Below are 22,625 nucleotides of genomic sequence, written 5' to 3'. Positions count from 1 at the left end.
CTGCTCTATCTATATTCTATTTGTCGTACTCTTGTGAATGAAGTCGTGAGGCTATAATGTTGCACTCCTTATTAAAACCTTCCTCAGAGCAGATAAGTCTGGCCCTGGTGAACTCCCCCATCGGAATGGATCGTTTGGTGTGTGCAGGACATTGATTGTTTTAAACCAGTAGCATCCCACCATAGCCAAATTTCTTTCATGGAGGTCACTTTTAAATTATTAAAAGAGGTTGTACATGTATTTTCCTCTGACAGAGGGATGGGATCCTTAGTATATACTTGTGAAATTTTTGATTATCTATCCATGTTGTAGTCCTTGTAGCTGTGTTGTATAAACTGAAATGTTCAAAAATATATGACATGTACTCACTGTTGTAATTTGTGGCAGTGCATATAAGAGTCAGCAACTTCCATAAAATGTATAGATAAGGAAATCCTTACTTCCACGGAGCATATAACAGGAGATACAGAATGATTCGATCAAAGGTTGTATGGCTCAGAACAGTGGAAAACAAAGTCTTACTTTGGAAGTTTGCAGTCATGGTGTCCAAGCCGAGGTGTCCTCCGACACACCAATAGACAAATGGTCATCAAGAAAAAGAAGCATCCGGCAACTCCATAACATCAAGCGTATTTATTGTAAAGCCTTCACAGTGAGTACAGTCAGCAGCACATTAGTTTCGGCGATAAGCCTTGTTCACAGCACACATACTGTATATGTTGAAAAGCACAAGCGATGGGCATAGTACAATGCCCATAACTCCAGGACTTTTTTGAACTTCCATCTCAATTTGGAATTTAGTTTTGATAGTCATAAGGATGCCATTACTTTAACAGGCTGTCCAGCTCAGAGCTTGGTTGCAGGCAATGCCTTACTTCTGGCTACTAGTTGCCATCCTGTACACACTTAACGATCCATTCCGATGGGGGGTTCACCAGGGCCAGACGTAACTGCTCTACTGAGGAAGGTTTTAATAAGGAGTGCAACATTATAGCCTCAAGACTTAATTCACAAGAGCACGACAAATGGAATATAGATAGAGCAGCTTGTCTCGCCACGAAGAAAAATAGAATTACCCTCTTGGAGAATGCTGGTCGCAAGAAGAGCTTTAGTAATAGTAAGAGTTCTAATGACAGGGAAACAAGTTCAGTCACTTTTGTAACTGCCTTCTCCTTGGAATTTAATAAGATTAAAAACATTATTTTAGTTACATAGTTACAGTTGTGCTCATAAGTTTATATACCCTGGCAGAATTTATGATTTCTTGGCCATTTTTCAGAGAATATGACTGATAACACAAAAACTTTTCTTTCGCTCATGGTTAGTGTTTGGCTGAAGCCATTTATTATAAATCAACTGTGTTTCCTCTTTTTACATCATAATCATAACAGAAACTACCCAAAGGACCATGATCAAAAGTTTACATACCCCATTTCTTAATACCATGTATTGCCCCCATTAACATCAATGACAACTTGAAGTCTTTTGTGGTATTTGTGGATGAGGCTCTTTATCTTCTCAGATGGTAACGCTGCCCCTTCCTCTTGGCAAAAAGCCTCCAGTTCCTGTAAATTCTTGGGCTGTCTTGCATGAACTGCACGTTTGAGATCTCCTCAGAGTGGCTCAATGATAGGAGACTGAGATGGCCACTCCAGAACCTACACTTTATTATGCTGTAGCCAATGACAGGTCGACTTAGCCTTGTGTTTTGGATCATTGTCATGTTGGAATGTCCAAGTACGTCCCATGTGCAGCTTCCTGGCTGATGAATGCAAATTTTCCTCCAGTATTTTTTGATAACATACTGCATTCATCTTGCCATCAATTTTAATCAAATTTCCTGTGCCTTTGTAGCGCACACATCCCCAAAACATCAGCGATCCACGTCCTTGTTTCATATTAGGAATGATGTACCTTTCATCATAGGCCTTGTTGACTCTTCTCCAAATGTAGTGTTTATGGTTGTGGCCAAAAAGCTCAATTTTGGTCTCATCACTCCAAATGACTTTGTGCCAGAAGGTTTGAGGCTTGTCTCTGTGCTGTTTGGCGTATTGTAAGCGGGATACTTTGTGGCATTTGCATAGTAATGGCTTTCTTCTGGCGACTCAACCATGCAGCCCATCTTTCTTCAAGTGCCTCCTTATTGTGCATCTTGAAACAGCCAAACAACGTTTTCAGAGAGTCCTGTATTTTACCTGAAGTTATTTGTGTGTTTTTCTTTGCATCCCAAACAATTTTCCTGGCATTTGTGGCTGAAATTTTAGTTGTTCGACCTGTCCGTGGTTTGGTTTCAACAGAACCCCTCATTTTTCACTTCTTGATAAGAGTTTGAACACTGCTGATTGGCATTCTCAATTCCTTGGATATCTTTTTATATCCCTTTCCTGTTTTATTCAGTTCAACTACCTTTTCCTGCAGATCCTTTGACAATTCTTTTGCTTTCCCCATGATTCAGAATCCAGAAACGGCAGTGCAGCACTGGATGAAAGATGCAAGGGTCTGTCAGGAGTCCAGAAACTCATTGACCTTTTATACACACACACTAATTACAAGCAAGCAGATAACAGGTGAGGATGGTTACCTTTAATAGCCATTCAAATCCCTTTGTGTCAACTTTAGTGCATGTTATCAGGCCAAAATCACCAGGGTATGTAAACTTTTGATCAGGGTCATTTGGGTAGTTTTTGTTGTGATTATGATTTAGAAAGAGTAAACACAGTTGATTGATAATAAATGGCTGCAGCCAAACACTAGCCATGAGTGAAAGAAAAGTTTTTGTGTTATCATTCATATTCTCTGAAAAATGGCCAAGAAATCATAAATTTTGCCAGGGTATGTAAACTTATGAGCACAACTGTACATAGTTACATAGTAGGTGAGGTTGAAAAAAGACACAAGTCCATCAATAGTCCATTATAGATAAATATTTACCAATACTTGCCATGGATGGAGATTTGACACCAATACTTAGGTCGGGCTGTAGGTTTTCAAGACGCCGTGTTAAAACGCTAGGAGGCCTTTTGTCCCTAAGTTTGTTTGAGTCGCAGCAATACAAAAAAATTGGTTGAACACTGTGGGCCCTTACATTTGTGGGAATAACACATGACATTAACACACTCTAGATAACACAAGACAGTAGTTTCATGTGCCACAGGACGAGAATTCACGATTTGTGAATATATCAACTATGGCATTATCAATATTGTATATGTTGTGGAGTGCGATAAATGTAACAAACAATATGTGGGTTGCACCATGAGACCAATGAGAACTTGAGTCAGCAAACATTTTCATGGTGCATCTTACAGTACTGACAAAGGCTTATCCTAAGCACTTTAAGTATGAACATAATGACAATATGGCGTCCTTTTCGTACTCAGGTATGTAAAAAGTTAAATTATCCTCACGTGGGGGGGGGGACATCCACCGTGCACTTCTTTCACATGAAGTCTTGTGGATTTTCCACTTACAGACAAGGGTACCTGCGGGAATGAACCACCAATATGATGTGGACCTTTTCATGAAATAAGTTAAAAAAAAGTCCTGAAGTTATGGGCATTGTACTATGCCCATCGCTTGAGATACATATTTTTTTTATATTTTTACATATTTGTTCATTAAAGATTCTCTCATAGAGCTTTTAATATATGTATTTTCTCAGATGTCAAAATAGTCTTTGTATGTTTTGTATCTCATGTGTTGTATTATAGCTAGACTCTTTGCTTCTCACTTGTCATCTTCACATCTGTTGACAATTTGTAACCAATCACCTGATTTCAATTGAACACATTGTTGATTGGAGAGGAGCAGTAGTCACGTGATAGTCTCTTATGTATAAATGTTCATGCTTTTCAACATATATGTTTGCTGTGAGCAAGGCTTATCGCCGATACTAGTCTGCTGCTGACTGTACTCACTGTGAAGGCTTTACAATAAATATGCTTGATGTTATGGAGTTGCCGGCTGCTTCTTTTTCTTGATGACCTATTTTCTTTTTTCCCCTGGAATTCACCTTTAAAGCTAAAGCTATACATCCCTTAGTAAAAGCAACAATAAAAACAGTATGGTAAGTTAACTGCATATTTTGCTACAACCATACAAAATAAATAGTCACACACAAAAACAATAAGGCTTGCAAAATATTTTATTAGAAATGATAAGAAATGTTACAGAAGAAGAAGAAACATCTGTGCAATTAGCACAGTCACAAAAATCTTATTCCCATCACAGGATGGAGCTTCTAAGGTATACTAGGTGGAGCCTCTACTGTACTTAGGTCATATGATTTCCACAAGCCTGGCTATTGTGCAATCTGCAGCTATTACACCCTGTCTCTTGCATGGAAGTAAGCCATGCTAGCAAATTCCTATACAAAATCACTGAAAAAAACACCAATATATATCAAATGTCAGGAAAATAAACATAAAATCATCATAATGACAGAGTAGCTGTGTTTAAATCAATGATATATATAAAGAAACTATTGCTCAGTACAGTGAAGCACCAGGGTTTCCACTCCTGGCAAGCTTACTATGGGAAGGCTTGCAAGCCTCTTCTTGTCTGGTCAAGTAAACAGTACTTATTGCATGGGACCAGATTGAAGTATCAATGAATTCATAAGCTAGCTAGTGCAATCTTGGTGCCAGTAAAAAATTGTGAGGTGTCCAGGAATCTATGCTACCATTGACAATAATGGAAATGGCTTTAAACAGTTAGGTGGCAATGTTTTAGGTGTTCTGGTGACCTGGCTCCTGGGATTGTTCAAGCCAGTTTATTGCATTGCTGTAAAACTGTCACTCTGCACTGCTTTTTTTGATAGTCTATTTTATCTCCATTTTAGGTAGCTATTAATTTGGTGAATGTGGTAGAATGAAGATAGCACCAAGCACATGGTTCACAGTCCAGTTCAATTTTTATTTATCCAGCAGATTGGTGACCAGAGCATGCCCTTTATCCATGATAAAGAAATCTACTCCAGGATACAAATTCTCAGTCCAGCCTACTCTCAACCCTCACCTGCAGGAGCCCTAATAAAGGGGGATCGGTATCTTTTTTTTGATGACCATAATTTGATCTGATCTGTAAACCATACACCTGCCACTCATAATTCTATTACATCTACGATTGTGATTGGGTCCCTTTTCTTCTAACCCATCGGCTTTCAGAGAGCAGCCAGTTAACTAATACAACAAAAGATCTAAATGTCTACAAAAATCCTAAGCTAGCGCTCCACCGACATATCTTCATTATTATGGTGATACAGGATACTGCATAAGAAAAGATTATTTTGCAATGGATTATTTTTTTATTATAGTGAATAGGGATAAAGCTCTAGAAAAAAAATGGTGGTATTGATCTAAGCTTCCAATGTACCAGTATTTTAGGTTGGCTACTCAAGCTACACCAGTCCTTGTAACATTCAGTATGCATATTTTAAAGATTATTCCCTTCCTAAATGAAATGAAAAAGACTGCATAATTGGCGGCAGAATTTCTCCAGCATGATGGGAGATCTCTGGCCATCTTTACAACCCTTTCATTATGTGTATTAATGGTATTTGGAATCACCCACATAGTTGCTGAAATTGGAATATTCATACTTATTCTGTTGAATGTTCACAACAAACTCAGTAAGGTCCTCTGCTAATTACATAAATACAATTGCATTATTGAAAGGTCATGCATTAAGTTCTAGGACAGTGTATAGACACATTCCCAAAATAATGTTATAGCCATTACAAAATGTTAACACCATCCCACATGGCAAAGCAGGCCTCAAAATATTGAGTTTGTGATACAATCAGAGATTTTGATTTGCTTCTAGCAGCAGAGGAGAACTACATGTTGTAAAGCCTCAGCTGATCCTTCAAGTCGACTTCTGACATCATCCCAAAGGTCTCCTGATTCTTCTCCATCATCCTAAAGATGGCACCCAGCTGTTCCCTCTGTACCCTGGTAAGGAGAATACATGATGCATCCATCTGTGATATAACATATGCCACATACAGGACTACAATCCAATTCACCCTGGAGAGCTTGCAATCTAACTGGTGGGATTGATACAGTTTTTAAAAAACCTATAAAAGCTTAGCTGGGATTAAACCCATCTGAAGCTTCTCTCAAAAACCAATAAATTAACGCCAGGTGCAGCAAGAGAGTAAATGTTTAAGATCTTTTGATTTCATTGCACATGAGCTGCTTTGGGATGAATTCAGCTTGTCCCCTGTCAGTAGGTTGCAGAGAAGACCACTGTTCTCTTTAGATAAGCAGCAGACTCCCTGCAGCAGTTTGAAGCTCCATGCTACTTGCACAGCTCTAGCTATGAATCAGCATAGGGGTGGGGTTCGGACTGCTTCAGAGAAGCTGCTGCTTACAAACCGTGGCTCACAGGCAGAAGACAGGCTGCAAAGGTAAGAGCTCACCCATTTACTGCATCCTTAGTTGATTTATTGACTAAGGGGAGCTTCAGTTATTCTTTAAATGGGTATATTCCAAATACCACACATTATATAACAAAGAACATTTGTAACAATTTAGTGTAATACTTTTCAAGACTACCTGGAGAACAGGCAAGGTTCACTATATTATTACAAATAGCTCTGTCCACTGGCAGCCATTATGTGGACCTAGTAGGCAAGCTAAACAGGTAATGTGATAAAAGGCAAAACAAACAAAACATCTGTATAGTTATTATATTACTACTGCATATTATGTGTGAGGACAGCTAGTGAAGTATATATCATGGTGATAAGGGGGGGGGGGGGGGGGGCAGAGCACTTAGGGATAGCAATGTACTAATCAAATCACTGTATGTATATTATTGATAATTCAATGTAACAAAACCCAGCTACCTAATGCAATGGCAGATCAGCACTTTCAAGGAAATATGGACTTATTTAATAACATGCAAAATGTAATGGTATACAGTAACCCATAGCATCCATTCAGATATTCATCTTAAGCAGCTACGATTGGGCACAATACTGAAAGCTGATTTCTGACTGGTTGCTGGGGATTTCAGGTTTTCCAGCACTTTGCCCTGCTATTAAAAAAATCCATTATAAACATTTATATATCCACACTAATATCTAGCAATGACAGTCCAAAGTCAATGATACAATTAAAATATTTTTTTTATCTCCCATTGTTTACCACACTATATAGTGAAAATGTATATGTATTTATCTACAATGTATGTATCAAATACTTAAGGCATTATTTGCATAGTTTTTGGACTGGTTATTGCACTCAAAGAAAAAGCCTCTGGATCTTATTTTCAAGTGCTGGGATTCAAATGGCTAAAGCAAGACAGAGGTGCTATATAGACCTTTTGGTTAACAATACGTGATCAGCACTGGACTTTGCATTGGCCTTTACTGTTCAAGGCAATTCCATCTAACTCCCAGCTATACACCTCTAAAAACAGTTACTGGTTTAAATCCAACAGAAAACGGCTGGTGTTCTCCTATGGAACTGGTTCAGAATTTTGGTTTGCTCATATAATATTGTTGGGTGGGCAGGTCTGATCTTTTCAGTAAATCTCTTTAGCTGGACTGTAAGGATAACTTCTTATCATCTTCAGTTCTGTAGAAAGACAAAAACAAGAGGAAATCACTAGTTTTAATTTAACTGGAAAAGCAGGGAGTTCCTCCCAAAATTATTTCTGTTTGACCTCATGCTTGGTATAGGATTGATAATATTTCTAAGATGCAACTAAACCTAGATTTGGAGTGTTTTATATGTAAGCCACATGCCTTTTTTTCTCTAATAATTTATTATAACTGAATAATCTATGTGGTATTGGGACCAGCAGACTTTAGATGAGTGCCACTCAATTCCACTTTAGTTTCTGGCAATATCTACTGTACACCTCATTGTTTCATCTCTGTAGCTCTGACGTAGGATATTGTTCTCACATTATACTTTTACCTACTTTTCTTACAGTGGAAAGTTCAGTGAAAAAACTTGTGTATGAACCAAAAATCCTAAAGAAGAATTCCAGGTATGGATATTTTATACATAGTTACATTGGTCCAGCTTAGACCAATCAACTATGTATATACCGTACCTGGCTGATCCCTCTGGAAGGTGAAAATCAATGAAATAGGCACTGCTACTCCAGTGAACTTCACTTGCTTCTGGGTACCGCGCAGAGTGGCTGCCCTGCTGCATTGTGAAGAGAAGAGGTCAGCAGCTCGGCACCAGCGCCATCCAGAGAATTAATGCAATGCATTTTCTGACTGGGTGAGGTGAAGAGGTGAAGGTTGATATCATGATCTCTACCTCATCTAATCAGAAAACACTTTGCATTCTATGAATAGCGCCAAGCAGCTGACCTCCTGTGTTCAGAATGCAGCACGGAACCTGGAAGCCAGTTGAGATCTGGAGATTTGGAGTAACAGTGTCTACTTCATGTATATATATATATATATATATATATATATATATATATATATATATATATATACAGTGGGGATGGAAAGTATTCAGACCCCCTTAAATTTTTCACTCTTTGTTATATTGCAGCCATTTGCTAAAATCATTTAAGTTCATTTTTTTTCCTCATTAATGTACACACAGCACCCCATATTGACAGAAAAACACAGAATTGTTTACATTTTTGCAGATTTATTAAAAAAGAAAAACTGAAATATCACATGGTCCTAAGTATTCAGACCCTTTGCTGTGACACTCATATATTTAACTCAGGTGCTGTCCATTTCTTCTGATCATCCTTGAGATGTACACCTTCATTTGAGTCCAGCTGTGTTTGATTATACTGATTGGACTTGATTAGGAAAGCCACACACCTGTCTATATAAGACCTTACAGCACACAGTGCATGTCAGAGCAAATGAGAACCATGAGGTCAAAGGAACTGCCTGAAGAGCTCTGAGACAGAATTGTGGCAAGGCACAGATTTGGCCAAGGTTACAAAAAAATTCTGCTGCACTTAAGGTTCCTAAGAGCACAGTGGCCTCCATAATCCTTAAATGGAAGACGTTTGGAATGACCAGAACCCTTCCTAGAGCTGGCCGTCCAGCCAAACTGAGCTATGAGGGGAGAAGAGCCTTGGTGAGGGAGGTAAAGAAGAACCCAAAGATCACTGTGGCTGAGCTCCAGAGATGCAGTCAGGAGATGGGAGAAGGTTGTAGAAAGTCAAGCATCACTGCAGCCCTCCACCAGTCAGGGCTTTATGGCAGAGTGGCCTGACGGAAACCTCTCCTCAGTGCAAGACACATGAAAGCCCACATGGAGTTTGCTAAAAGACACCTGAAGGACTCCAAGATAGTGAGAAATAAGATTCTCTGGTCTGATGAGACCAAGATAGAACTTTTTGGCCTTAATTCTAAGTGGTATGTGTGGAGAAAACCAGGCATTGCTCATCACCTGTCCAATACAGTCCCAACAGTGAAGCATGGTGGTGGCAGTATCATGCTGTGGGGGTGTTTTTCAGCTGCAGGGACAGGACGACTGGTTGCAATCGAGGGAAAGATGGATGCAGCCAAGAACAGGGATTTCCTGGACGAAAACCTTCTGCAGAGTGCTCAGGACCTCAGACTGGGCCGAAGGTTTACCTTCCAACAAGACAATGACCCTAAGCACACAGCTAAAATAACGAAGGAATGGCTTCACAACAACTCTGTGACTGTTCTTGAATGGCCCAGCCAGAGCCCTGACTTAAACCCAATTGAGCATCTCTGGAGAGGCCTAAAAATGGCTGTCCACCAACGTTTACCATCCAACCTGACAGAACTGGAGAGGATCTGCAAGGAGGAATGGCAGAGGATCCCCAAATCCAGGTGTGAAAAACTTGTTGCATCTTTCCCAAAAAGACTCATGGCTGTATTAGATCAAAAGGGTGCTTCTACTAAATACTGAGCAAAGGGTCTGAATACTTAGGACCATGTGATATTTCAGTTTTTCTTTTTTAATAAATCTGCAAAAATGTCAACAATTTTGTGTTTTCTGTCAATATGGGGTGTGTACATTAATGAGGAAAAAAATGAACTTAAATGATTTTAGCTGCAATATAACAAATAGTGAAAAATGTAAGGGGGTCTGAATACTTTCTGTCCATACTGTATATATATATATATATGTATACAGTATCTCAAAAAAGTGAGTACACCCCTCACATTTTTTTGTGAATATTTTATTATATATTTTCATGTGACAACACTAAAGAAATGACACTTTGCTCCAATGTAAAGTAGTGAGTGTACAGCTTGTATAACAGTGTAAAGTTGCTGTCCCCTCAAAATAACTCAACACACAGCCATTAATGTCTAAACTGCTGGCAACAAAAGTGAGTACACTCCTAAGTGAAAATGTCCAAATTGGGCCCAAAGTGTCAATATTTTGTGTGACTATCTTTATTTTCCAGCATGGCCTAAACCCTCTTGAGCATGGAGTTCACCAGAGCTTCACAGGTTGCTACTGGAGTCCTCTTCCACACCTCCATGACCACATCACGGAGCTGGTGGATGTTAGAGACCTTGCGCTCCACCACCTTCCGTTTGAGGATGCCCCACAGATGCTCAATAGGGTTTAGGTCTGGAGACATGCTTGGCCAGTCCATCACCTTTACCCTCAGCTTCTTTAGCAAGGCAGTGGTCGTCTTGGAGGTGTGTTTGGGGTCATTATCATGTTGGAATACTGCTCCGCGGCCCTGTCTCCCAAGGGAGAGGATCATGCTTTGAGGTCTGGTATGGATTAAAAAAGGGAAGCCCCTACTCTGAAAAAACGGCGTGGGGTCCCCCATAAGATCCATACCAGACCCCGATCCGAGCACGCAGCCCAGCCGGTCAGGAAAGGGGGTGGGGACGAGCGCCCCCCCTCCTGAACCGTACCAGGCCGCATGCCCTCAACATGGGGGGTGGGTGCTTTGCAACATCTGGAGAAGAGAAGAGGGAAGAAGCCAAGAAGACAAGAAGCCCAGAAGTCCGGACCTCCACTGGCAAGAGATCGGCATGAAGACAGCGGAGGAGCCGGCAGAAGAACTGGAACACCGGGAGAAGAGGCCAGAGAGAGCGGGAGAAGAGGAACCGGAGGAACCCCCGAAGCCGGAAGAAGACCCCCGAAGCCGGAAGAAGACCCCCGAAGCCGAAGGAAGAACCCCCCCGAGCTGTTTAATAAATTATTTTAAAAACCTGTGTAGTGTTTTATTATTGACACTTTTTCCCTAGGTGAATGGGTAGGGGTACCATGTACCCCATACTCATTAACATAGGGTGGGGGGCCGGGATCTGGGGGCCCTCTTATAGGGGGCTCCCGGATTCCGATAAGCCCCCTGCCCGCAAACCCCGACAACCAACGGCCAGGGTTGTCGGGAAGAGGCCCTTGTCCTCATCAACATGGGGACAAGGTGCTTTGGGGTGGGGGGGGCCCGCAGGGCACCCCCCCAAAGCACCCACCCCCCCATGTTGAGGGCATGTGGCCTGGTACGGTTCAGGAGGGGGGGCGCTCGCTCGTCCCCACCCCCTTTCCTACCCGACCGGGCTGCGTGCTCGGATCGGGGTCTGGTATGGATTTTAGTGGGGACCCCACGTCGTTTTTACGGCATAGGGGCTTCCCTTTAAAATCCATAACAGACCTAAGGGCCTGGTATGCCCCGCGCTCGCCGCAATAGGAAAATTTGTTTTTCCTATTGCAGCGAGCGCGAGATGCAATACCCTGCCCTTGCGTCGTATCTGGTCTGTCGGACCAGCATACAGACGAGCGGGATTTCCGTCGGACCAGCACACAGACGAGCGGACTTTCTGTCAGAAACTGAGTCGGACGGAAAGATTTAAAATATGTTTTAAATCTAGGTCCGGCAGACTTTTGGGGAAAAAAAGTCCGCCGAAGCCTACACACGGTCGGATTGTCCAGCGGACCCTGGTCCAAGTATGCCGGAAAGTCCGCTCGTGTGTACGCGGCATTAGGCTGGCCACAATAAAAGGCCACTCTAAAATGTGCAGTTTTACTGTATTGTGGGGGGGTCCGAAAACAAGTCAATATCTGGTGTGACCACCATTTGCCTCACGCAGTGCAGCACATCTCCTTCGCATAGAGTTGATCAGGTTGTTGACTGTGGCCTGTGGAGTGTTGGTCCATTTCTCTTCAGTGGCTGTGCGAAGTTGCTGGATATTGGCAGGAACTGGAACACGCTGTAGTATACGCCGATCCAGAGCATCCCAAACATGCTCAATGGGTGACATGTCTGGTGAGTATGCTGGCCATGCAAGAACTGGGATGTTTTCAACTTCCAGAAATTATGTACAGATGCTAGCAACATGGGGCCGTGCATTATCATGCTGCAACACGAGGTGATGGTTGTGGATAAATGGCACAACAATGGGCCTCAGGATCTCGTCACGGTATCTCTGTGCATTCAAAATGCCATCAATAAAATGCACCTGTGTTCATTGTCCATAACATACACCTGCCCATACCATAACCCCACCGCCACCATGGGCCACTTGATCCACAACGTTGACATCAACATACCACTCACCCACACGGTGCCATACACACTGTATGCCCTCTGCCATCTGCCCTATACAGTGAAAACCAGGATCCATACTTGAAGAGAACACCTCTCCAAAGTGCTAGACACCATCGATCGAATGTAAGCATTTGTCCACTCAAGTCGGTTACGACGACGAACTACAGTCAGGTCGAGACGCCAATGAGGACAACGAGCATGCAGATGAGCTTCCCTGAGACAGTTTCTGACAGTTTGTGCAGACATTCTTTGGTTAGGGAAACCGATTGTTGCAGCAGCTGTCCGGGTGGCTGGTCTCAGACGATCTTGGAGGTGAAGATGCTGGATGTGGAGGTCCTGGGCTGGTGTGGTTACATGTGGTCTGCTGTTGTGAGGCCGGTTGGATGTACTGCCAAATTCTCTGAAATGCCTTTAGAGACAGCTTATGGTAGAGAAATGAACATTCAATTCAAGGGCAACAGCTCTGGTGGACATTCCTGCAGTCAGCATGCCAATTGCTTGCTCCCTCAAAACTTGCGACATCTGTGTGATAAAACTGCACATTTTAGAGTGGCCTTTTATTGTGGCCAGCCTAAGGCACACCTGTACAATAATCATGCTGTCTGATCAGCATCTTGATATGCCACACCTGTGAGGTGGATGGATTATCTCGCAAAGGAGAAGTGCTCACTAACACAGATTTAGACAAATTTGTGAACAATATTTGAGAGAAATAGGCCTTTTGTGTCCATAGAAAAAGTCGTAGATCTTTGAGTTCAGCTCATGATAAAAAAGGGACACAAAAGTGTTGCGTTTATAATTTTGCTCAGTGTATATATAGCTACATTGGTCCAAGCTGAAACAATGTGGTTATGTACAAAATATCCATACCTGAAATTTTTTTTTTACTACATGCGGCTTGACAGCATAGCTTACCTGTGGCAAACAGGATAAGCTCCTATTGAATTATGTGAGTAGGTCATTTTGTTTTTAAGATTTTAGGCCTATATCAATGAGCAAATGCATTTTGCTTTTCACATCATTTTGCCCTCATTCACACTGAAGGGGGTTTGAAATCGTGCGAGTTCAGCTGAACTTGCACAATTTCAAACCCGCATTTCAGTGCGAGTTCAGGGGGGATTTGACAGACATCTGTGCGGGATCATGCCCAGATGTCTATTGAAATCGCCCCCGAAGTCGCCAAAAGTAGTGCATGAACTACTTTTGGGAATCGGTGCAGTGCCATTGCCGGCAATAGGCTCTAATTTGGCATGCGATTTGACATGTCAAATCGGCCCAATGTGAACAGGGGCTAAGACATGCTTCTGAGATCATATAGCATCTTAACTTCACCGGGACTCTGTTGCTGGGTCTCTGCACTTATGTTACTAGTTCTATCCAGCCGTCAATGGCCATGGCCATTTTTGTGATCTCAGTTTTTCTGTTGGACAGTAGGGATCAGAACCAACATTTTTTTTTAATCTCTTTTATTAGTGTTTAGAGATAGTATACAAGCAAAAGAGAACAATATAAAAGATGAGCGATGAAACAGAACTAGCAATTTTATTGAGAAGGATTTGCTGCTGGAGTATATGAGACTTATAAGAAACAAGTGTGTGATTCATCTCGCTAGCTTTAACCAAAAAATAAAGCTCACAAGGCCTTGAAAACAGCAGAATAGGGCTGTTTAGGTGCATTCCTAATCAATGCTATGAATGAATAGGACAATATGTTTCTTATGCTATAAACAAACAGTTATTTTTGCCACCAGGAGTAGCACTCAGGCCACGTTCCTGATGTGATAAGCCTGGGTTTTAAAGGATTAGAGTTAAGGTTATGGTCTTCACCAATTGGCTTTTGTTTCCTTGAAACAAGTTTTACATTCCAAATCTATGAAAATGCAAATCCCATTTGAAGCAGGTCATAAGGAGGTCAATTGCCAGTCATATGCACTTGTCAATCAATTCTAAATGATCTCAGAAGTGTCTCACTTGATGTAAAACCAAAGTCCAAAGTCCATCAACACAGGCCTTTAGAGTAAGGATTTTAGGGGTTGTGTTAGATTAAAATTTAGGGTTAAAGTGATTGTAGAGGATTATTTTAAAATAACAAGCATGTCTATACTTACCTGCTCTGTGCAATAGATTTGCACAGAGCGGCCCCGATTCTCCTCTTCTTGGGTCCCCCACAAGCACTCCTGGCTCCTCCTCTCTTGCTGGTGCTCCCATTAGGAAACTGATTCCCATGGGCTCACTTCCGAGCCCCTCTGCTGCGTCCATTGACACAGACAATGGACGCAGCCCTGTCCCCCACTCCCTTGTCACTGGAGTTGACTGACAGGAGTGGAAGCCAATGTCTCTTGCTGATATCAATCTGCCCAATGAGGAGGGAGACAGCGGTAAAGGCTGCTGCTCTCGTGCACATTGCTGGATCAGATCGGGCTCAGGTAAGTCTAAGGCAGGGGGCTGGGGAGATCCTGCAGCAGAGAAGGAGTTTTACCTTAAAGCATAGAATGCATTAAGGTAAAAAAACCTTGAGGATTTAGAACTACTTTAAAGCTGAACTCTAGGCCAATAGATAAATGCGCATTTAAAATTAATACATGGAAACTGCTTTACCTGCCAATGATTGTCACTTCTATTCAGCCTGTAATCCCCTGTCAGATAATACAGCCAGGATCGTGACCTCACTACTCTCTACTGCAACTAAAGAACCGATCTTGGTCACCTAGCCTGCCAACTGCACAATGAAGGAACTGCAGAACAATGATTAGATCATCTCACATTATTGAATTACAGCACTGTTCACAGCATCAAAGCCCTGATTTGCCAACGGGGCTGCCCCTCTTTCTTCTGCTTGGGGGGTGCTGTGGGTAGGAATAAAAAAGGTGGGCAGCTAGACAGATTTGGGTATTTATGACAGTAAAAATACATTTAATGTTCTTCTAATAAGTGCATAACTAAAGCTTTATATTGCCACAGGGTTTAGCTTTAAGGTTAAGTGTTTGGCTTCAGGGTTAGGTTAAGGTTTAAGTGTTAACTATTTGGGCCAGGGTAAGAACATTGTTAGGGGTTATGTTAAAATATAACTGTATCTATTGAACAAGTTGTCCTTAAAGCATGTCCTCACCATCCTAAATGCAGCAGACCCAACCCTCTTCATCTTGCACTTGCGAGCCATGGCCCCTATATTCTTATGGGGTGCTGCACTATTGGCTGCCTCCATAGGTCCTGGGGAATACAGATCTTCCCATAGAAATAAATAAGGCTGCAGCGAGCATGTACAGCATGAAGAAGAGATGGTGGGGATGTTTTCAGGAGAAAGGCTGTGCAGCTCTGGGAAGTTCCACACAATTAAAATCACTGGAGTGGGTTAGAAGGAAAGTACTGGACCTGGTGGGCTGAACTCAGGGGTATGCCTTAAAGGACAAATTATACAATTTGTCCTATTTTACAGCCCAGGTAAAGGAAGGGGGTACATGTTAGGGTCACAGTTAGTACTAGGGCGTCAAGGCATGAGGTAGTGTACTTTAATCCACTTTTTTAACATGGAAAACTCCACACCAAACACTACCAGCATGGAGTTCTCTGCTTTAAAACATAAGGTGCTTAAACAACCTATATGGTGACTTGTTTTAGTCAAAACCAAGTAGCAAGAAAAAAGAATTAAAATAGTGCAATTGATGCTGCTAATGAGTTTGATGTTCTTTACTACCTGCGGGTCTTAGTAGGTTGGTTTGGCTAATCATACAGCATAAAAATAAAACAAGCGTCTTTTTGTGGTTGTAAGCAAGAAATCATACGACAGCAGCCAATGTAGCCTTACCAACCACCCCATGGAGTGAAATGTGACCCCATGCAATGAAATCATGTTCCATCATCTGATCAATGTCTTAGTAGATGAACCAGAGATGGGTAGACTGATGTGGGCTGACAGCTGACTAGTAAAAGAAGAACTACTGATACCTCCTAATTATGTAATTATCACAAATGTTTTATTATATGAAATAAGCTGCATACAGATATCTTCAAAAATCCATTGCTCTCTATGCAGTTCTTATGTCAGCGTGGCTGCCTATACGGCAAGTCCAGATGTGAATCTCTTATACATAAAAAAGCACTGGCATACTAGTCAAGGTTACTAATACCTCCAAACTTCAACAAATATAAAATCTATTTTCCTCAATGCAAAGGGGGGCACTGTACGGGTAAAAAAGTAAATAAACCAGCCAAAGGTTTTTCTGCATATTTTTTAAAACAAGAACACAGCTGCATTCCTTTATTCATTTACTTCCCTTGGAGTTTTTTAAATGATTATATGTGAATAACATTTAAGTAATACCCAATATTAATGGAATAATTCAGATTATGTTTATACTTGTATGAGGGTTGTGACTCATTTATGTTGTGTGCACAATGATATGACCTGTGAACCTGTTAGTGAGCAATGTCTTTGTTGTCCTTTTCTCAATACATTGGTCTGATACCAGTTTAAAAGACCACAATTGTAAATAATACTGTATTCCTATAATGTGTAATTAATGCATGTATTGATAGTATTCAGCATAATAACTCTTTTTTATTTTATGTGTGGTTCACATTCTTATCCATGTATAGATGCTGACCAAGCTGACCAAGCTGTCCTATAAAAATGACAGTCATACAAGTTGGGACAAACTATGTTGGTGGTTATGAATAGTGGCAACAAGTTTTGTTTTAAAGCGGAGTTTCGCCCCCCAACCAAAGAATGAAAAGTCAGCAGCTACACATGCTGTATCTGCTGACTTTTAACTTTTAATATTAGGACACTTACCTGTCCTGGAATACAGCGATGTTGGCACCCCAGCCGATGTCTTCATCGGCTCTCGGGTGCTGCTGCCGCCATTGCCTGTTAGGGAAACCAGCAGTAAAGCCTTGCAGCTTCACAGTCAGTTCCCTTCTACGCATGTGTGAAGCATGCTGCGCTTTCTGAATGGCTCGGCGGCGGGGGAAGGAGGAGGGGGGCCAAACTTCCGAGAGATCTCGCCGTGGATGCAGCACACTAAGTGACTAAATAGATAGGTGAGCTTCCCTTCCAAATTCATAAACAATTCATTATTTACCATAAAGTGCTCATGCTTGTGTAAACGATAACACATACAATCAGTACAGATCAATAAAAACTGTGAATGTGCTAATTTATATTGCAAACATTTTTTTTTTTTTTTTTTTTATGTGCAAAGACCATGCAATATTCTTCCAGCAAGTGCACGGCATAAACAGCAGGTAAATATTTCTCCACGTGACTACTTTACCAAGAAATAATCAGCCTCTTACCAGATGTAAATGATCCCCCATGGTTAGAGAGATCAATATGCACGCAATACATATTAGCTTCTTTAAGCTGCCTCCTTCAGCCAGCACACTTTCCCAGATCCCCAGCAAGCCAGACTCGAAAGAGTTAACAGCACAGCATGTAAAGGCAATGTATCCTCAAGAAATCACAAAGGAGTCGACATGCTGTAAACAGGATACCTTTTTTTTCATCCAAATATATACTTGCTCCATCCTCCTAACGATGCTCATTGGTAGCGAAACATGTCAGGCAGGGCCTAGATGGTGACGTCACGCCCGCTGTGTCTTGGAAGCTCAGTATTTCTGTTTGTACTCTCTGTTCCTGTGTACTGTAAGTATGTATTTGGCTGAAAAATAAAGGTATCCTGTTTGGCGGTATTAAACTATGTCGGCTTCTTTGTGATTTCTTGAGTATACATTCCCTTTACATGCCGTGCTGGTAAGTCTTCTACAAGTCTGGCTTGCTGGAGATCTGGGGAAGTGTGCTGGGTGAAGGAGGCAGTTTAAAGAAGCTTCTTTGAATTAAGAGCGTACTGATCTTCCTTACCATAGGGGATCAATTACATCCGGTAAGAGGCTGATTGTTTCTTGGTGGAGTAGTCTCATGGAGAAACACTTACCTGCCATTTATACCTTGCACTTGCTGAAAGAATATTACATGGACTTTGCACATAAAAAGAAAATTGCACTATAAATTAGTACGTTCACGGTTTTTATTGGTCTGTATTGATTGTATTGCTCTGGTCACAGTAGGTAAAAAAAAAGAATTGTGAAAAAATGTGATAAAAAAAGAACAAAATGTTTAAAAATTAATTTTTTTTTTACATACTGTCACCAGTCAGTGTTCCAGATCACCAGTTTTACAATGACGCTGTACTGCACTGGTGACGGTATGTAAAAATAATAAAAAATGTGGGGAAAAAAACATTTTTTTTTTTTTTTTTTATTTCTTCATTTTTCAACAAATTACAACTCTCCGTGCCTCTTACTATATACATTGGTCTGTCTACTTTCCAAAAAGGAGTAATTTGGGGGATATTTGTATTGTTCTGGCATTTTGGGGACTAAATAAGTGAGATAGGCCAGCAGTACATCAGGATAGATCAATTTTCAAAAATATATATCATAGTTTTTGGAATCTATACCTTTCCTACAGAATAAATAATAAATACCGATTTGGATTATTTTCACCAGATATAGCTGAATACATTTTGGCCTATATTTATGAAGAGATTATTTATTTGCAAAATTTTATAACAGAAATGAAAAATGTTCAACATTTTTGGCCCTTTTTTTTATAGAAAAAATAAAAAAAAAACAGTGGTGATTAAATACCACGAAAAGAAATCTCTATTTGACTGAAAAAATGTTTAAAAATTCATATGGGTACAGGGGTTGATTTACTAAGGGCAAATAGACTGTGCACTTTTGAAAGCGCAGTTGCACTCTGCAAGTGCAGTTGCTCCAGAGCTTAGAAAATGAGGTAAAACTTCACTTTATAAAAATCAACCAATCACATACAAGGAAAATAAAAGAACAGCATTTTTTCTTCCACATGATTGAAAGATGGAAGTCAGCAGAGCTTTTGCTCATTTACTAAGCTCTAGAGCAACTGCACTTGCAAAGTGAAACTGCATTTTCAAAAGTGCACAGTAAATTTGACTTTAGTAAATCAACCCCACAGAGTTGCATGACTGAGTAATTGTCACTCAAAGTGTGACAGCGCTGAAAGCTGAAAATTGGCCTGGGCAGGGAGTGAAAGTGTCCGGTAGTGAAGTGGTTAAACCATGGGAATAAATAGTGACCATTGCAGGCATTTCTAATATAGCTTGTCCCAACCATTGTCACTTTTGCCTGTTCAGCTTAGTCTACATGTAAGTGTAGAAAAATCTAAATTAAAAAAAATGATTATGAACATTGTAATATACAAGTATTAATGGTATGCATTTTTAAGAATTCAATATTTTTGGGATAGTGATGTGCTTATTCTACATAGGACATTCAACTACAGCTAACTGTAGTGAGACATTACAATACCTCTCACTAGAACCTCAAACGGAACAGGCTAGGTTTACACTAAAAAGTGTTAATGTTTTCACTGTGCAGTGTATATAAAATTGTGTACATTTCTGTTTCATTAATAAATGCAGACTGATAATTTATATCTTGAAATTGTCCTGTACATTCTGTACATTCTGTATAAATTACTCTACAAAACATGCTATTGTGCATTACTGCATTCTGAACACTAGATGGAGACCAAGTTTCATACATTGGTATGATTAAGACACTAGATACAGCAGGAGCATTCTCATGCACACAGTTTATTACCATAGCAGTTTAAAGTTTTACCTTTTGGGAAAAAATGTAAAAAAGCACATATTTTTGCAGAAAAAAATGTATTTATTAATATTTCCGCCTGCAAAACATTGCATCTGTGGTCAGTGGATCACACGGGGGCAATGTCAGGCCCTACAGCTTTCAGCCTGTACAGCTTGTGAATAAACTACGAGTGCACTCATCAGCACCCTCAAAATTCATTGAGAATTGCAAGCCATCTGCCATGGTGGAACATGTAGTTTATTAGTTCATAGATTTCTGTGACTTAATTATGTGGCTGTGTGGGCGAAGCCCTGAACACCTGTGCTGTTTTATAAAAGTGACAGCGGGTGCTAGGAGAGGATCCCCTGCCCGCTGTCACTGTGTGTGTGGGGGGGGGGTTGCGGGGGGATCTGAAGCATGTTACAGGTTGCATCGTAAATACGGATGTACCATGCTGTAAAAATTTTGGAGGTTGACTAAAAAAAGGTATTTCCAACTTTAACCACTTCAGCCCCGGAAGATTTGGCTGCTGAATGAGCGGGCCATTTTTTGCGATTCAGCACTGCGTCGCTTTAACTGACAATTGCGCGGTCGTGCGACGTTGTACCCAAACAAAATTGACGTCCTTTTTTTTCCCACAAATAGAGCTTTCTTTTGGAGGTATTTGATCGTCTCTGCATTTTTTTTTTTTTGCGCTATAAACAAAAAAAAGAGCGACAGTTTTGAAAAAAATGCATTATTTTGTACTTTTTGCTATAATAAATGTCCCCATTTTTTTAAAAAAAGCTCATTTTTTCTCAGTTTAGACCGATATGTATCTAAATATTTTTGGTAAAAAAAAATCGCAATAAGCATATATTGATTGGTTTGCACAAAAGTTATAGTGTCTACAAAATAGGTGATTGATTTATATTTTTTGACACTATTTTAGGACCATTGGCATTTATACAGCCATCAGTGTAAAAATGTCATTGGCAGTGAAAAGATTAACACTAGAGGGCGATCAAGGGGTTAACTGTGTTCCCTGCGTGTTTCTAACTGAAGGGGGAGGGGACTGACTAGAGGAAGTGACGGATTGTGGTTCCTAGCTAATAGGAACACAAGATCTCTCACTCCTCTCAGAACAGGACAGGGATTTGTGTGTTTACACACACACTTCCCTGTTCTGCCTCTCGTGATCGCTCGTGGCCCACGGTCATCGCAACCGTCGGCTACGGGCATCGCCACCCCCCGCTGTGCAGCGGGCATGCGCGCCTGCTATCCCGATCCCGCGAGCCAACGTATAGCTACGACGGGCCGCGGAATCGTGCCGACCTGCTGCAGAAAAATGACAGCGGCTGGTGGGCAAGGGGTTAACCTTTTCTTTATAAAGGTTGTGGGGGGGATTTGCAAAGAATGCCGCAAGAGTGGAGAAAATTGCACCAGTTTCTATAAGCACACTTATTTAGTGCTTTATGCACCAAATAAATAAGAAAGTTGTATGACAATTTGTTAATTTCCTGTATGATAGCGGTGCTTAATCCACCCATACACATCCTTCATCCTGCTCCTCGCTGTCTGCCTCCCTCTCTAGAGTATTTAAAACACTGTGGTAATGGTGTATATCACTGTCATTTGGCACAGCTTGCGTAAGCTTACAGGGTACACGCAGCTAAGTGTACAGGGCATAAAGGCAGGTAATAGAATTTTATTGTAGACATAGTGGGGTTGTTTTACTAAAACTGTTGAGTGCTAAATCCGGTGCAGCTGTACATGTGTCAGAGAACCATCGTAACTAGTGCTCGTTCCCGTGCACCAGCCGTCAGCCTTAGTTCTTCTGATACGAACGTGTGGCAAGAACGAACGAGTCCCGTTCCAAGCATGCACGTTGGCGCACCCACACGAACGAGTGTACGTCAGCGCCTGCACGTTCGCACGCCAACGAATCATGCCACACGGCACCCTATTTAAATGATCAGCTTACTAGTGTCAGTGCTGGATTGTCTCAGCTCGTTCCTGTATTCTTGTTGCTGTCTTGCTTGATTGATTCTGATCCTGAACACCCAGCTTCCTTGACCATTCTCTCAGATTATCCCTGCATCCTTGTCTACCTCTGCTTCCTGCACCGACACCGGCTTGGACTTCTGACCACGATTCTGTCTCCGGATCTTGTACTCCGCTGCCAACCTGTTGATAACCACTGCCTGTCCCCGACTACGAGTCTGCCTACTGATTGTGTACCTCGCTGCCAGCACGTTGCCAACTCCTGCTTGCCCCTGACTCTGCAAGTGTTCCTGTTGGACTTTTCCTGAACAAGTCTGGTGATCAGTGCCTCACCTCTTCCACAAAGGCTCCGGTGTTCCTGATCCTGCCTGCAGGCACCTGCACCCTTCCACCGCCCTAGCAGTTCCTGTCTCAACCTCCTGGGGTGCTAGGACCGGGACCGTGCAAGAGGCCACCCTCATCATTTCAGGCTCCGCTATACGTGACAACATGGTAGCCAATCAGCTTCTAACTTCAGCT

The 22,625-nt window shown here is 41.4% G+C and overlaps 1 protein-coding gene across 3 annotated transcripts in view; it reads right to left on the bottom strand.

The window, feature by feature from the left end:
* Positions 1-4,126: 4,126 nt before the first annotated feature.
* The window catches only part of MXRA7 (matrix remodeling associated 7), a 71,825-nt gene continuing 53,326 nt past the window's right edge, over positions 4,127-22,625 (bottom strand). For 2 of the 3 annotated variants that reach the window (XM_073606222.1, XM_073606221.1), the window contains one exon: positions 4,127-7,583. Coding sequence is in view for 2 of the 3 variants with exons in the window: in XM_073606221.1 (XP_073462322.1) it covers positions 7,544-7,583 (40 nt within the window). In the remaining variant the exon portion in view is untranslated. The remainder of the gene's footprint in view (positions 7,584-22,625) is intronic. The other variant, XM_073606219.1, reaches the window with a different exon arrangement.

The sequence above is a fragment of the Aquarana catesbeiana genome, linkage group LG12, assembly GCF_042186555.1.
Source record: "Aquarana catesbeiana isolate 2022-GZ linkage group LG12, ASM4218655v1, whole genome shotgun sequence".
Taxonomy (NCBI): domain Eukaryota; kingdom Metazoa; phylum Chordata; class Amphibia; order Anura; family Ranidae; genus Aquarana; species Aquarana catesbeiana.
This window is presented reverse-complemented; position numbering and strand designations above follow the sequence as displayed.